Below are 17,095 nucleotides of genomic sequence, written 5' to 3'. Positions count from 1 at the left end.
GCTTGATGTGGAAAGTCTTCTTGGGGCCTGGGATGGGGGTGAGGTTGTAGGTCAGCTGACTCCACAGAAATTGTCCAGAAATTTGAAATCTCCAACAACTGGAACTCACTGAAAAAATCTCTAACTTCAAGTTAGAGATGGAGAGCTTGGATGGTTGCAACTGAATTAGCTTAATCATTACCCAGGTAAGATTAGAGGAATCATAACTTTCTTGAAAACCTGGGTATGTATTAAACTGCAATCATGCCACCACCTCCACACCCCTCTAACAGGCTCATCACTGAGCACTCAACTTCCTCTTGACCACCCAGCCCCCTGCCCCGTCCCGAGTAGAGTCTTCAAAGTTTTACAGTGGCTGCAGGAAGGTTTACTAAAATGATACTAGAGATTGCAGACTTCAATAATAGGGTAAGACCAGGAAAGCAGGATCGTTTTTCTTAGACGAGAGGACTTAAGAGGGTATTAACTGACATAATCAAAATTATGAGCATTTTTTTATAATAAAGGAGGAGAAAAGCTTTTCCAGTAGAAAGAGGGTTATTAATCAGTGGCACAGATTTAAACAATTAGCAGATGAATCAGAGGAGCAATGTGTACAAATGTTTTTGCCATGAGTTATTTTGAACTGAAATACACTGCCCGAGACGGCGATAGTAACAGATCAAATAGTAACTTTAAAGATATAATTGAATGTTTATATGAAAAGTTAAAAAGAAACAACGGGCTGGAACAAAAGAGTATGGAATGTAACTGATTGCATAGCTCTTTCACAGAGCAAGCACAGGCATCATGGAACGAATGGAGTTACTGTTTGTAATTGTACTCCATGCTAACACATTTTCTCCATTTTAACTTTGCACCCCTAGCAGGAAGCTGGAATGTACATCATTTATTCTTTTGTGCATTTCTGATACTTTTTAAAAATTCGGGCAATGTTTACATTTATTTCTCAAACGTTATTGTCCTTGAACTAAAAGGCTTGCTCGGGCACTTCAAGTTCGACAAGGCACCTCAGGACCACCTTCTCAAGGGCAATAAAGGACAGATAATAACAGCTAGCGACAACGCATACCATGAATGAACAAAAATAATTTAAAAGGGAATTGACTTAAGCGATACTTTCCCTGATACAGGAAGCTTACTTAGGAAAAATTGGAATGCATACCTCACAACACAGCCTTTGCATTCTCCCTGTCTGTCTCTGTAATTCCATAATCCAATAGGTTTACGATCCAAGGACGTTTCCCCCATACAGCCAGAGAAAGTGGTTGTTTTGACGACATCTGATTTCTTCAAGGATTTTATAAAAAGAACGATAATTACAATACTGACACAACTGATATTATCTTCTGTGTTTTTCCAGTTACAAGCAGAGATTTTCTGAGTGAAAGATTGATGTGTAATTCACTTCCAGCTGTTCCATAAACTAATATTCTCCTCCATGGTGTGAAAAGTAAATGCATTGGCGTCAAATCGACTGAGAAACAGAAATAAACAATTTGCCTGTCTTCAAATTGAAGTTCGTTACTCGGGTATGTAAAATACTCCTGATTTAATTGCCTTAATGGATCAGACATTTAAAAAATCTCAATGCCTTAAAGTAACAGGCAGCCTGACTTATTTTCTCACCAGCAGGGTGACTATCTCAGAAAACATGCAGTAAAATTCACCTGCAAGTTGCAGATCCTCTGCATTATCAGAGGAATCAGTAAAATTGCTGCCATCTAAATCAGCTAAAAGAGCCAGGTCCTGTTTGAGATGCAGGAGGAGGCTTTCCAAAAAAAAGCTACACATGTAGAGTACAGAGAAGTGATTATGGCACTAAGTGTCACATCTATTAATCTGGAGATGGCTGCAAGACATATCGACCTTATCCAAGTCTTAACAAGTCAGGTAAAAGAAGATGAATCAGCCACACTTCTTTTGCAGTATATTTAAATGATTCAGCATTCTGAGGAAGGGTCACTGGACCCAAAACGTTAACTCTGATTTCTCTTCACAGATGCTGTCAGACCTGCTGAGCTTTTCCAGCAACTTCTGTTTTTGAGTCAAAACCTTCTGATGGGTCTGGAATGCTCACTATTCTATTATAATCTACTACAGAAATGATCTTTGCCAAGAGAAACGCTTACGCAATACTGTTACAAGTCACATCCATTTTATATGACATGTTAATATGTTCCTAGTTAACCACCAGAACGGACCATGAACAGCAGGCTCCCTGCAATGCAAGCCTTTGCCTTGAGGTGAACCACTTCATCTCACTGAGGGGTTTGGTCACATGACTCCTGCAGTTTTTGAATCCTTTTTGAATATTGGATTTGGAAACACAGACACTTCATGGATCAGCGCTACTCCATACAACACTTACTGAATCAACACCCCTAACTCCAGGCCTCAAAGGAAAAACTACCAGCCTGTAAAAAACCACCAACCATTGTGCTATGCAAGTGAAATTTCCTTTGATCAAAACTGATAAGTAGAAGTTACATTTCAATAAAACTTCCCCAGCGGACTTTAAAAATCTTGTCAAAACAGAGGAAACTGCTGACAATTCCTCGACTGCTGGCCAGCTAACCAACTTTGGACTTCACCTTAAAAAGTAAGGAATTATTAAATTGGTCTCTCTTGTTTTTCTTTTTAATTTTTGCATATAAGCAGCTCTTAATTGAATAATTAGTATATTTTTCTGATTCCACCTCTCCATGTACTTTTGTGAATGCTTGTGATGCAAAGCATTTGTGACCCCTCCCTCACCCCAGCCTCACGTCTAAGAGCGTGTGAAATAAATCTTCTGGTTTTAAATAAACCACAATGATGTTGAGCTCCTTGCAAATTCACAGCCCACAAACAGAAGGAATAAGGAAATACATGTTAAAAAAAGGGGAAAAACATAACATCATGATTTGCTAATGGCTGGGCACCAAGAACAAGGAGAGGGATTTGTTTTAGAATTTGCACTCCGTCTGTGAACAACATGGGTCAATTTGATGAGCAACACACATTTTCCCTTATAAATGGTTTCACACAATTTGGCATTCACTGTTAGGCCTGGGAATTGTGATCAGTAATGTATCTGCTTATGAAAATGGCTTCCAACTGTGAACATCAGAACAAGTGTGAGAAAATAATATGAATTGTAAGAAAGACTTGCTTTGGTTTTCAACTATTTTCTGATCTTTCTTTGCATCCTGTGCTATGTATTTGTTTGCTTGGCTGCAGACTTGCAGCCACATATTTATTGGTTTTAAGATCGCATAACAGTGGTACAAAGTTGACATTAGTTTAGATTTTTCCAATGCCTTCCCTCTATTTTTCCCAGCCAATGGGGAAGTGCCTGGCTTCCAATCAGCAACATATCACATCTGTACAGGAATAATGTCCAGAAGTCTACAGTTCATTGACACACACTACATATCAGTGTTCCAAGAAGCAAAGCAATCAAACTGTCAAAAACATTCAACAGTACTAATTCTTAAAGATCTGATATATAACAGTATCAGTTGTAGCCAGTGTTTGGCACACTTATTTCCACATTGGAGCTTTGCGCGTGCAAGTCCCCCTCCACAGCTTTTCAATCTAGGACTGACAGAGTTCTTGTATTCTTAGAGATGCTGCTTTCAGATGTTACATGAAGGCTCCATCTGCACCTTCAAGTGGATGCAGCGATCTTGTGTTACAACTTTGAGGAATAGCAAATGAACTTTCCCCACTGCCCTGGCCAACATTTATTCCTTAAACAATTTCTCTACAACTGATTATGCGGGGTTATTATCAACGTGTTACTTTGGGATCTTGCTGTGTACAAATTGGTTGCTGTGATTCTACAATAAAAAAGTGAAAGCACTTTAAGAGTCATTTCAATGGCTGCAAAGTATTTGACATGTCTTGATGTTGAAAAAAAACTTACAAATCGGACCACAGAAATGCCCATTGGATGATCCAGTTATGTAATGGTGAGAAACATATATCTTCAAATAAACATATCCAAGTACTGGCAGATCATTTCTGTAAATGGCTTTTTAATTACATTGATTGATCTTAAAGTTTAAATAAATTTTATGCCATACCTTTACTTCTCCTGTTAGACCACCAACAAACAGATAAGCATTTTCATCCACATCAAGAATTGTATAGCCCTCAGGTGATACTGCACTGTAAGTGGTTGGCACAATGCTTGCCCTTGGTCCATCTAGTGCACGCACAGAAACCGTACCATTTCTTCTAAACCTGTTTTTTGTTTGTAAAATAAATGATCATTATTACAAATCAAGAGGGAATTCCTGAGCGCACAGCGGAACATACAGATTCCAACCATTCAGTAAACTTTATTTTCTATAGCAGACTTCAACAATTTTCATTGTATAACATTGTTTCCATCAGACAAAGATTAAGGTGAGAAAACATTTACGATGGCAGAAATGAAGAACTGATAGTAGGATACCAGAATCTTGAAGAATCTGAGGAGTTTTTAAAAGAAATCATCCTATTTTCTAACTCATTTTCTCATGTTTTTATGTAAATCACAGCAAATCGATGGCATAGAAGTAGACCATTTCAGCTATTCATCTCTGTGCTGGCCAAGAACTTATCCAGCTTAATTCTATTTTAGTGTTCTCGGATTGTGACCCAGTTGATTACAGCGCGTCAAATGCCTATCAAGTGACAAAGGCTTTGTCCTCCAGCAGCCTTTCAAGCAGCAAGTTCCTAAACTGACCAGTCTCAGGGTGAAAATAATTTCTCCTTAACTTGTGTCTAATAGTTCTTAATTTATGTTTATGCACCATGGTTATTGACCCTTCTGCTGAGGAAAATAGATCTTTTGTTTTTATTCTTTCTAGGCTCCTAATAATTTGATACAACATTGCTGGTTCTCAAAAAAAGCTACAGCTTATCCAATTTTTTTCTCATGATTGAACTCCTCTAGTCCTACATACAAGATTCAGAGGTGGCTTGACAGGGTAGATGTTAAAATGTTTCCTCTCGTGAGGGACTATCGAACTAGGGGACAAAGTTTACAGATAAGTGGATACTCATTTAAAACTGAGATGTGAAGGAATTTCTTCTCTCAGTGAATATATGGAATTCTCCACCCTAGAAATTTATCGAGACTAGGTCTTTTTAAAGAGGAGGAAGAGAGGTTTTTGAAATATCAGGGAGCTAAGGGCTATGAGGAGCTTATGATGAACGGGGAGTTGACTTATGGGATGAATCAGCTATGATCTTGTGGAATGGCAGGGTGGGCTAGAGTGGTTGAATGGCCTACTCCTGCTCCTATTTCTATGCTCCTACGTTCTTTGCTCTGGCAACATCCTTGTAAATCTCCTTTGTGGTTTAGCCATAACTACTCTAACACATTGCTTTCCAAAGAAGGTGGGTGCAAGGGCTCCTTTGTCATCCTCACTTGGGCTTCTATTAACCACTTAGCTTTGATATATATGAGAATACGCTTGCACTGTTACAATTATGAGGTTTCTAAGACTACAATATTTTGGGAATCTCTCTTTAAATTTAGAGTCTCTGAGAGGAGTCATGTGATCTGTTCTCTGCTTGACAGCATGCCTGGGTGATTTACTTGGAAGAGATCAAAGGCAGGCTCATGTTCTTTTACTGAGAGGAAAATGCAAGGCATTTTTACTTGGAGACAATGATAAGAGTCTCTGAGTACACTGTTCTAAAGTGTTGTAGATTTCAATTTGTAAATAGTTGTTGATGATCATCCCTATGATGAAAAGGAATTGGGATCAAGGATGAATATTAAGTGTTAATTATCACAGAGAAAGTAATTGTATCCCGTTGCCATGGGCAACAGGGTGGAGGAAGGCATTTTGAAAATCAAGTTAAACCCAGGAATATCACAAACAACCAGCAGATTTTGCAGTTTGGTTTTATGAGATCAGCAGCTATCTATGAGGCACAGAGCAAGGTATAGAAGCAGGAATCTACTTCAAGTAGATAAATGCGGACTCTTCCTTCACCACGCTGAACTTTGTGGGGGAGCCCATGTTCAGATTGAAGGCTGAATTCATGAGGAGTGAAAGGAAACTGGAAGGTTTGCTTAGCCTGAATCCAGTGGAAGGGCTCTACAGTGTAGCCCTTACAGGCAGTTTCAGACCTAGGAGTTAGATAGCTGGGAAGGCACAATAAGGAAGCAAGCCATCAGGAGCTGAGAATAACTTCAGACTGGGTCCTAGCAAGATGAAGTTGCACTTTAGGAATGATGTTACCTATGATGCAGTGGTAGATTTTTGTTTGTGTTAAGAATTAAAACTATAATTTGCTTTCGTGAAGAAGATAATATTTGGTCAATAGTGTTTGATAGTCATTTGTAGTCATGATAAAAATGTTTTCAAATGTAAGATCTTGACATCTCATTTTTTTACCTGGACATTTGAATTTCTCTTCAAAAGTTATCTTGACAGCAATTTAACAACATACTTGGAAATAATTTACAGCAAAAGAAACAGTTCATTCAGTTCAAAAGGTCCATGTTAATATTTATGTTTCACACAGATCTCCTGCTTTTCATTTAATCCCTATCTTTGTATTCCTTTCTCCCTCTTGAGTTTCCCTGTCTAAATTCCCTTTAAAAGTATCTTTGTTAGCTGCTCTGATTACTTCTTGGAATAGCAGGTTACACATTCAAATCATTCCCCGGTAAAAATAAGTTTCTCCTGGATGCCCTAATGGATTCATTAGTGACAATCTTATATATCTGACTCCTAGTTGCACTCTCCTTCCACGTGGATACATCTTTTCTACATCTACCCCATTTAACCTCATATAATCTTCAAGGCCTCGATCAGACTCCTCTAGAGAAAATGTCAGCAGCCTGTTCAATCTTTCCTAATGGGTATAATCTTTCAGTTCTTGTATTGTTCTAGTAATCTATTTTTGTACTTTCTTCAGTGCCTCTACACAGTACTCCAAGTATGGTCTGACCAAAGGTCTAGACAAGATTGATACAATTACTCTGATATTCAATTCCATCCCTCTTGAAGTAAAACTCCATAACATTTTTTTATTTTGCACTGACTGTTTTTTGGTATTAACCAGTGTTGTTACTTTCAGTGACTTATGTGTGTTCACTACTTGATCCCTCTGCTCTTCTCCACAGTATATAAATTTATTTCCCCAAGGAGTATGTCTCTCTATCAATGTCTCACACTTTGCTATCTTGAAGTATGTTTGTCAATTGAATGCCCATTCTGCAAGTTTATTAATATATTGCTTCATCTTAGTCACAGACTCTAGATTAACCACCTCCATCAACTTGATATCATCTACATATTGTGAATTTACCAAGTCTTCTTACCCGTCCTATCAGAGAAGCACATTGGCTCCATTTAGAACCCATTTAAAGCAATCCAAACAAAGATAGATATATCATGAGATTTGCACACTTGGATTGCACAAAGATCATGAAGCAGGATTCCTTATTCTGGATGAGTGGTGGGGGGAGCTATTAGGAAGCTCCCCTCAGAGCATCATTGAAAGATCCCAACCATTTTCATGGCAGAGCTTTGTTTTAAAATTCACAGTACCCTGATGTGCTTTTGTGGCACTGTAAAGCAGCTTTCTGACTTGAGTGTAAGGGTGAAGCCAGAAAACCAGCAATTCCTACTTGATGACAAACTGTTATGTTTTGATTAAAAGGGCAAGGCAAGTGCTTCAGCAGGCTGGGTACCTTGCAGCTCAATGTTTGTGGGTGAAGAGGAGCACTGAAAGAAATGTTAACCCTCTATTTGTTCCCACAAACAAAGCTAAAAGGAAACAAGCACCTCCTGGATTAGTCATTAGGAGTGTCTTTGAACAATGCTGGTTAGGTCACCTTATGTCCAATATCATCAGTACTTGAAAACATTGCGACACTGGGTTTCCTATTTGTCAACTCCAATTAAAATAATTGGCTGGAAAGATAGCAGGAACGAGACAGTCAATTCTGCTTCATGATTTTGAAAGGATCATTACTCATTTCTCACTAAAAAAAAATCAAAATTTAGGTCGTAAGGAAGTGAAATTTCTCTGCTGTTTTAACAGATTGGTTCAGAGATACGTATGCAGTCCACATATTTAGCTTAAATTAAAATTTAAATTCAAAGAGACAAGTGGAGATTTGTTCCAAAGCCCATGTAAACTATGCGTACAATGTCACGTAAATATATGACAGGACGGTGGCTCAGTGGTTAGCACTGCTGTCTCATAGCACCAGGGACGTGGGTTCAATTCCAGTACGCGTGGAGTTTGTACATTCTCCCTGAGTCTGCACGGGTTTCCTCAGAGTGCTTTGGTTTCCTCCCACAATCCAAAGATGTGCAGGTTAGGTGGATTGGCCATGCTAAATTGCCATAGCGCCTCGGGATGTATAGGCTAGGTGGATTAGCCGTGGAAAACGCTGGGTTACAGGGATAAAGTAGGGGTGTGAGTCTGGGTGGGATGCACTTCGGAGAGTTGGTGTGGTTTTGTTGGGCTGAATGGCCTGTTTCCCACTGCAGGGATTCCAAACAATGTAAAGATCAAGCATCTTGATCGTTAAAATTCAGCGAAGGAAAGAGTTATTGAAAAAATTTAAGGTAGATTTTTTAATTAACAAGTGCACTTGAGGAAGAGTAGCTCTTGCACATCTGGAGTGGAACTTTTTATATGTCTACCTGCAACTGCCATAGTTGGATGTGTATAAAATAATGTTCAATAACAGTTTGAGCAAAAATAAATTCAGAAGTATGAAACTTACCTTGAGGCTTCAATTCTGTACCAGTATTGGTCATTAATGATTAGGTCTGGGTATTCAACACGTCCAACACCAGATCCTACATCCCACAGAAAGTTGACTTTGCCTTTACGCATCTCAATTGCTAAGAAATCAGTCTGTAGGATGAGAGCAAGTTCAAAGCTGAAAGCTAACTTAGGATCGGTGCTAACACTTTGATTAACAGTGTTTCAAAGAAGGAAATACCTATAAGTATGACGAAAATCTTCAAACACTGCAGTGCTTCTTAAAACGTATATATGAACCATTATAATACATAATTATAAAATTAGTTATTGTACAGAAAGACACCATTTCCCATGTGTCCATGCCATCTGTCTGCAAGAGAGCTAATCTCACTACTCTGCCAGTTCCCTATACCACAATATTTTTTTCTCTGTTCAGATAATTGTCTAGTTTCATTTGAAAAGCCACAATTGCATCTGCTTCCAACATAATGCTGCTGGTTCCAAGCCAGATCAATGAAAACATTCAGTTGCTCTCGAACAATAAATTTGTAAACCTCAGTAAAGAGCCTAACTTTAAGTACTTCAGTTGATAATTGACTCATGAGTTAATATTCCGCATTTCTTTTAACCATTCAGCTCCGCTAAGCTTTAATGTATACACATGTATAAGGATATATTCACCCATTCTTAGCTCAGCGGTAACACTCTTGACACCAGTTAGAAGGCAATACACATTGTAGATGGTATACATTGGCAATCTTAAGAATGCTGGTGATTGAAAGATGAATTCTTGATGTGAATGGGTTGCCAATCAAGTGTGTTGCATTAGTGTTGAGCTTCTTGTATATTGTTAGAGCTGCCCTCATCCAGTCAAGTGGAGAGTAATCCCATCATATTCTTGACTTATGCCTTGTGGATGGTGGACAGGATTTAGAGAGTCAGGAAGAAAGTTGTTTGCAACAGAATTCCCTGTCTTTGTCCTGTTTTTGTAAGTACAGTATTTATCTGAGTTGCCCAGTTATGTTGCTTGTCAATGGTTAGCACTTATGAATCATCCATAGCTGTCTTTAAACATACTTACATCGATGATATAAACCCACTGAATTGAACACTGCTAAAAACACAGCAATGGAATTTCACATTTGAAAAAAAGCACATTCGTTCTCGGTTCTAAAGGAAATTTTAGTTGAAGATATTGCAATTTGAATGTTCAGTCAAAAGGTGGAGACAAACTCACTTCTAAACTACCTTGTTGCCTGAGCCAGGATAAATATCGAACATTGAGTGTCTGTGGGCTTGATGATACCTCCACATTTTGAGAAAACTGTTGCTCAGCAGCACATTTCACATTTGATGAGTAAAATAAAAATTATATATATGTGTGTGTTTAATTGTATAACTAATTTTTATATAGTGCTCATATGATGGAGCATTCAATAAGTTTTTAATCATCCTGGAGGATTGAGTCTCAAAAACAAACAAGTTTTGAGGGACGATGGCAAATGACAACATCAAAGTGGGATTTCAATCAAATAGTTCCTATTTTCACACATTTCTCCCTGTTTTGGTCAATGCCTGACATACTGCTCTGTAATGGCCTAAAATGTACCCTCGCGGGTATGGGTGAAGCAGTCTGTAGTGAGATCTCCAAAGGATACCGGGAATGAGCAGGTTGTCATATGAAGAAAGGCTGGGCTTGTTTCTACTGGAGTTTCAAACAGTGAAGGTTGACTTGACTGAAGTGCAAAAGATTCAACGCAAAAGGTTTTGACAAGGTGGATGTGGGTGGGTGAGTCCAGAGGTAGGGTACACAGTTTTAGAATTAGTGGTTGCACTTTCAATAGTGTTGAGGAAAAAGTAATTCTCTCAGCATTGTGTGACTTTGGTTCCACAGGTGGTGGTAGCTGGGTCATAAATCATTGAATCATATAGGATAGAAGAGGCCCTTCAGCCTATCGAGTCTGGACCACCATATTTTTAAGGCAGAAGTAGATAGATCCTTGTTAGGGAATCAAAGGTTGTCAGAATAGATGGGAATTTGAAATTCTAAGCACAACAGATCAGCCATGATATTATTGAAGAGCGTAACAAGCTTTAAATGGTTTACTCCTCCTCCTCATTTGTATGTTTGTATGTAAAAGCCAGAGGATATCATCCAAGAGTAGCTCAATCATCCAAGCTGAAATCTAAGCCACTATCTCTATCTCTACTGTAGCCACAGGGACTGCACTAAGCAGGAACACTGGGAAAATTAAGATTTACATTAAATACAGGAAATGGTGGAAATATCAGCGTGTACAGCAGTATCTGTGGAGAGAGTTAACATTTCAGATTGAGGACCTTTCTTCAGAATTGAAAGATAGAAATGTAACAGGATTTAATAGGCAGGGTAAAGGAAGAATAAAAGAGAAGATCTGCTGCAAAGGCTGACAAGTAGGAAAGATTTACTGATATAAGATTTCATGGCAGAAAATGAAAGGTAATGGTTACAATAAAGAAACAAAAGATTTGCCCAGAGTGATTTTGAGTGGTAGAGTAATGAACAGCCATGTCAGAACATAAAGGTGTATCAAATAAGTTTAAGACCAGTACGTTGCTAAATAACCAAACAAAATGAGGGGACAGAAATTGCTCTGAAATTGCTGTACTCAATGCTGCATCCAGAAGGTTGTAAAGTGTTTAATCAAAAACTGAAGGAGTAATTATCAAGGTTGTGTTCACTGGGATACTGCCACACGCCAAGAGCAGAGTTGTCAACATGACAGAAATGTGGAAATCCAAAGTGGCTGGGCTACCAGAGCTTGTGGATTGAATGAAGATGTTTAGCCATGTCATCTGTGCAAGTTCATTAATGCCTGGAGAAATAATTTTCATCGTAATGCAACTGCAACTGTTAAGCAGTAAACTGGCAATATTGATCCTATTTGGAACTAGTGCTCCCACACCACTGTTGTAATCTGTGTTCCCAATGCTATAGCACTCCCGCACTCACTTTACTACCCTGGAAAATCTCACAGTGTCTGTAAAACAACAACTGCTTAAATTCTAAGGTTTTGTCACCTCCATCTCCAGCCACACTGACCATATCATAAGCAACAGGGCGAAAATGTCATATAAATAGTCAATTAAGCAGGCCTTGAGTTATCAAATAGAACCAGGGCATTCTTTACATCTGTGTAGGACACCTGGATGACACTACAGCTGCAGACACTGCACAAGACCTTGACTGGCAGCCCAACGTTTTGTTTAATGTTAAAGTTAACCTTTAAAACAATAAAGAAAATGACATAAAAATCTCAAGTGAGCGTACTTACATATCGTGCACTACCAAGATAAAATAGTAGATTCTCCAGCTCCGATGTCTTCACATTCAGAACAATAGAGTTGTATGTGCCTTTTTTAATGTCAGGACGGTAAGTGCGGATACAGTCACCACCAGAAGAAACTGACACTTTAATCTAAAACAAGTGAAAACAATCATATAATTAATGGAGCGTAACAAGTTTAACAGAAATACTTAACTCATATTTATCTTGTTGATTGAACTACTCACAGAGTTGGCATGTTTACGGGCTTGATTTATAAGATCTTTGATGTGAGAGATATTCCTCCCCAGAGTGTCCTGAAGATTCTTGATTGGTTTCAGTTTATCCATTAACTTATCTGCTTTATCTTCCAATTCTTTAACTTTCATATCAGCATCAGCAACTTAACACAACAGGAAAGAAATATAAATGTGCAAGTTGTTTTGTTTCCCATTTTAATAAAATCAGAAACAATCAAGGTCACAATGATACATCCTTCTCAGATTTTGCAAGAAAGGAGATTGCTCAGTACAATAATCTTTATTCTTTTAATGGAATGCTATGATACAAACTTGTCCATGAATTTTATAAACCTTAAATTTGTAGACTGTAGGATAACAATTTCTACAGAAAGTATCTAAAATCTGTTACTATTAACTTAAATACGGAGATGTTCTCATTCATAAATAAGAACTCACTTAGGGGAGTACAAAGATGGCTCTAGTATTTACTGACAATTTCTATCTGAAAAATTCTTTCCATACCTAGTCCTCTTTCACACAGCCACCACTCACGGTTCTTCTCAATTCCATTTGATTTATGAAGAATTACATTGTTGCTATGGCAACAGCATTGCTAGAATTAAGAGTTTGACATATGAAGCACCAGGAAAAATACCTTGATTGATTTCCATATTTAATATCAGTATTTTGGATTGACTATGTTAATTTAAAAATTACAGTTCATTGGGTTTTGATGATTGCAAATAATTTTTGCAGATTTTTGCTGTCTTTGGAAACTTTTACTGTGTAAATCTGATTTCCTTTGGGTGCTTGTTTACATACCCCTTAACAGATTAAACAAGAATAAATCACTCTTTAAAGTGGTTTGTCTTAAATCCATTTCTGGACAGAGCAGTTCAGAGTAATGGGAAATTCCAATATTGAAGTATAGTTTTATGAACTCACTGATTCTCATCCAGTGGGGACACAAATTAGGATTTTGAGTACAGGTGTCACATTTTGTTACCATTGCCTGTTGGAAGATGAATTTGTAAAACACAGAAACATAGAAAATAGGAGCAGGAATAGGTCATTCAACCACTCGAGCCTGTTCCACCATTCAATATGATTATGGCTGATCAAATGCTTCATGCTTTCAGGCACAAAGTCTTACGCTTGTCTTCTTAACGTTCCTTGTCCCATTCCCACTATTTTTTACAGTGGCTTTGCTTGATTCTGGCCTTTGACACCTCTTCCTATCTCTTCTCTTATTGCCCTTTCTGTCTTTTGTTCTTGACCTTGATTCCCCTTTCTCTGACTCTTTTCATAGGTTCCCATTCCCCTATCAATTTGGTTTAAACCCTCCCAGACATTCTCTAGGACACCAGTTACAGCCCTACTCAGGTGTAACCTGTTCAATTTGTTGTGGTTCCACCTCCCCCAGAACATGTCCCGATGCCCAGAAGTCTGAAACCTTCCCCTTCACATCATCCCAAAAAGCCACACGTTCACCCAGTATATCCCACTAGCATGTAGTAATCCTGAGATCACTACCTCTGATCAGCTTGCTTCCTAACTCCATATACTCTGTTTTTAGGATCTCATCCCCCTTTTTACCTATGCTGTTGCACTAATGAGTACCACAACCACTGCCTGTTCATCCTCCCCTTGCAGGATGTCCTGTAGTCACTCTGAGACATCCTTGACCCTAGCACCGGGGAGGCAACAAGCCAACTTGGAATTTCAGAGATGCATATCTTCTCTCCTTCAAATTGAATCCCCTATGACTACTGCATTTCCAAACTTTCTCCTCTTCTCCTGTGCCACGAATTCAGCTGTTGTTGCTTACCCCAAGAGGTCATTCCTCTCAAAACAGTATATCTGTTTTTCGGGGGAGGGGCCACAGGAGTTCCTGGATTACCTACCTAATCCTGTTACTCTGCCTGGTGCTCACCCATTCCCCTTTTGCGAATGTTCCACAATGTACCTTGTGATGCATGCATCTTTACAAGGTTCCAGAATAAGATGCATTTGAGCCTGACACTAGGCAGCATGAGAAAACTAATGTGCTCATCTAACTATCAAGTGTAAAGCCACAAATTAAACTTGGTATAACATACAGAATAACAATGTAGATGTAGCTCATATTATATGCGGAGACAGGTGGATCACAAGATGCCAAAAGCTTAAGTTAAAGGATCAACGATTTCCTAATCTAGAAGTTGATGCCACTAACATACATCTGGAAAAGACTAAATGTAAACAAAATAACTAATTCACTGTGTTGATTTGAACTCCCTGTTAAGTAGATATTTACCTAGGTCCTAAATTTTCTCAAAATATACCCTGTCTAAAATATCGGCTTTTCTATGTACTGTTTAGATCCAAGGGATAAGTGAGTTACACCATGTTTTGTACTGAATAACAGTTCAGCAACAAAGTGGGTATGCTTGTAAATTACTTCGATTAGTTTTTGAAGTGGTGAAGTATGTCAATATAGAAAAATGGAACATTTTCCACTTCTGGTCAGAAATGGCACCATTAAAAACACCTCATTAAAGTGAGCTGGTCGGTAAAGTTCGTGTTATATTCCTGAAATAGAATGTCCCAAACCACACTTGGTAGAATAACTCCTATTGCATTCTTGCAAAATAGAAATTTTCCATGCAAATCATCCATGTTGCTTTTCTGACTTTCTGTAGAAACATAAATGTATTTTGAAATGTGCTCAGTAAGAATTAGGTTGAAATTCACACCATTAAAATTCGCTTAAGATCTTCGACTCTATCAGTCACAGTGTACTCGAGGGGAAATTATTTTGTTTTTTATTAATGCAAAGAACATCGTTTTAAGATGTTAGTAAAATGATGAGCAAGACTAGTTGTGTTAATTCTTCAAATGTACATCTTTTGATCACATAGGAAAATGCAACAGTATAACAGAAACATACTTGTCTTAGCCGGAGTGTTAATGGCAGCATTAGCTTTGGCCACATCATCTTTGAGTTTGCTGCAGTTGTCCTGCAATCCAAGGAGATTCTGGTTTAAATCTTTTATTTCCGCCAGCACTGCATTTGCAGTGTCATTTGCCTGTTTGGCTTTATCTTTAGCTGCTTGTATCTTGGCGCTTGCATCTGTTGTGTGGAAGAAATCTATATATTAATGTACTGCATGATAATATAAAAATAACTCAGCATTAACTTCACTATATAGTTAACATTGAACAGAAGGCATGCATTAAGAGCTGATTTTCTGATATTGCAATGCTAGAACAGAGCTGTAGTCAGTGGAGACACAAGGTGGAGTTTTCCAGGTCTTCATTCAACTCCACCATCACCATCATTTTCCTGTATGCTCCATGGACAACATTCCCTTCCACCCTTTGTCCACACAAGTGGGCATTGCCAAGGCACCAGCTTCACCACATCATCAAGGCTGTTTTCAGACCAATTCATACACCCACTTAAGCCCTTCACTCTGGAGCTTAGGGGCACTTACACCTTGCATGTTTCTGCCAAGTCACTTTGGCCACAGAGGCACAAACACATTGCAAACATCTACACAGGATGGTTCTTATGTATCTTCACTTACTTTCTTAGCAGTCATTCACTCTGCAATGACTTGAAGGCTTCTTTAGCACAGCGGGACAGCCAGACAATTTGTCACCGTCCAGAGCATTAAGTGGTCAGGGGGCCAACATGTGAATGCGCAGCACTGTCAATTCACACTTGCTGGTGGAGCAAATGGGGACTATGTTCACTCCTTGGCTGCCACTACTGTCAACTAAGAGGCACGTCTAAGCTCAGCACAGACGATTGGGCCACGGTCAGCCTTGTAGATCAAGTGCAACCAGTCTGGGAATCACAGAGACATCAGTCGAGAGGCTGAGTAGACATCCATCCTTTGATCCTGCTTATCGAGTGTCTCTGTTGTTGCTGTTCCTCCGCCTCTCTGTGTCACTGTTGGCCAAGACCAGGGTTCACCTTCTGCCTGGGCCTAAGCAGGTATCTGGCCAGTCATCCAATGTGTCAGGCAATGTGTTTCCAATGTGTTTCTTTAACCAGTTGCAGAGACCTGTCAGTGACATGCTCACCAGATTGTGCTCTCAATTCTAATCAGAAAGAGAACAAACTGAGATGCAGGCCTTTGAGTTTGTGGAGGGTTCAGGCAAAAGTCTTGTCAATTTGTCATTGGAAGGGAGAGTCACTTCCTTCAAAGGGTCATTGGCCCTGGCCTTTGTCTCCTGGCAGTTTGCTGGGTCTCACTATTGCCTGCATAAGAGAGGGCTAAAAATGTATTCAGGATAAGAATGGGTTCTTACTGGTGTTAATGGGGGAGGAGTGCAACATAGCACAGCACAATGAAGCTCACTTACTTGGTTGCCCATGGAGATCTCTATAGCCCCTCAAGAATTACTTCACTCTTTTCCAGCCAACTCCAGAATTATTCCGCAAATTGGTGAAAGACCGAATGTTTGCCTCCCCACCACCCATCTTTGCCCTCTCTAGCTGATTATAAAACATAACTTTCTGCAATGACACAGAAGGAAATATTGACGGGGATGGAAATGGATGGGAGATGGGTTATTGGTGAGGCAGGGGCAGGAGAGATGATCAGGTGTGTTCTGTGATTGAGTAGAAAGTGGAGAGGACAGAAAGGGTTAACAGTTTGCAAGTTTGAGGTGGGTGTTAGTGGACATGTTGCATAGTAATGGTTGCAATCCATAGACCTTGTTGAGAAGTGTGTGCAGTGGCAGTGTTAGAGTGAGTAGCAATGGCCTTGACAGCTTGAGATAGCAGGGCAAAAATGATGACACCTTGGCGAGCACAGAAGATCACTGACCTTCTTCCTA

The 17,095-nt window shown here is 39.1% G+C and overlaps 1 protein-coding gene across 1 annotated transcript in view; it reads right to left on the bottom strand.

Annotated features, from left to right (window-relative positions):
• LOC109914682 (laminin subunit alpha-2-like) overlaps positions 1 to 17,095 on the bottom strand; it is a 378,683-nt gene that overhangs the window by 51,225 nt on the left and 310,363 nt on the right. The window contains exons 44-49 of the mRNA XM_048597042.1: positions 15,195 to 15,377; positions 12,272 to 12,426; positions 12,033 to 12,176; positions 8,735 to 8,868; positions 4,071 to 4,230; positions 1,166 to 1,290 (exon numbers count right to left, since the gene is read on the bottom strand). Coding sequence (XP_048452999.1) covers positions 1,166 to 1,290; positions 4,071 to 4,230; positions 8,735 to 8,868; positions 12,033 to 12,176; positions 12,272 to 12,426; positions 15,195 to 15,377 — 901 coding nt within the window. The remainder of the gene's footprint in view (positions 1 to 1,165; positions 1,291 to 4,070; positions 4,231 to 8,734; positions 8,869 to 12,032; positions 12,177 to 12,271; positions 12,427 to 15,194; positions 15,378 to 17,095) is intronic.

The sequence above is a fragment of the Rhincodon typus genome, chromosome 5 (assembly GCF_021869965.1).
Source record: "Rhincodon typus isolate 14 chromosome 5, sRhiTyp1.1, whole genome shotgun sequence".
In the NCBI taxonomy this organism is placed as follows: Eukaryota; Metazoa; Chordata; class Chondrichthyes; order Orectolobiformes; family Rhincodontidae; genus Rhincodon; species Rhincodon typus.
Note: the sequence above shows the minus strand (reverse complement) of the source record. Positions and strands in the feature narration are given on the sequence as shown.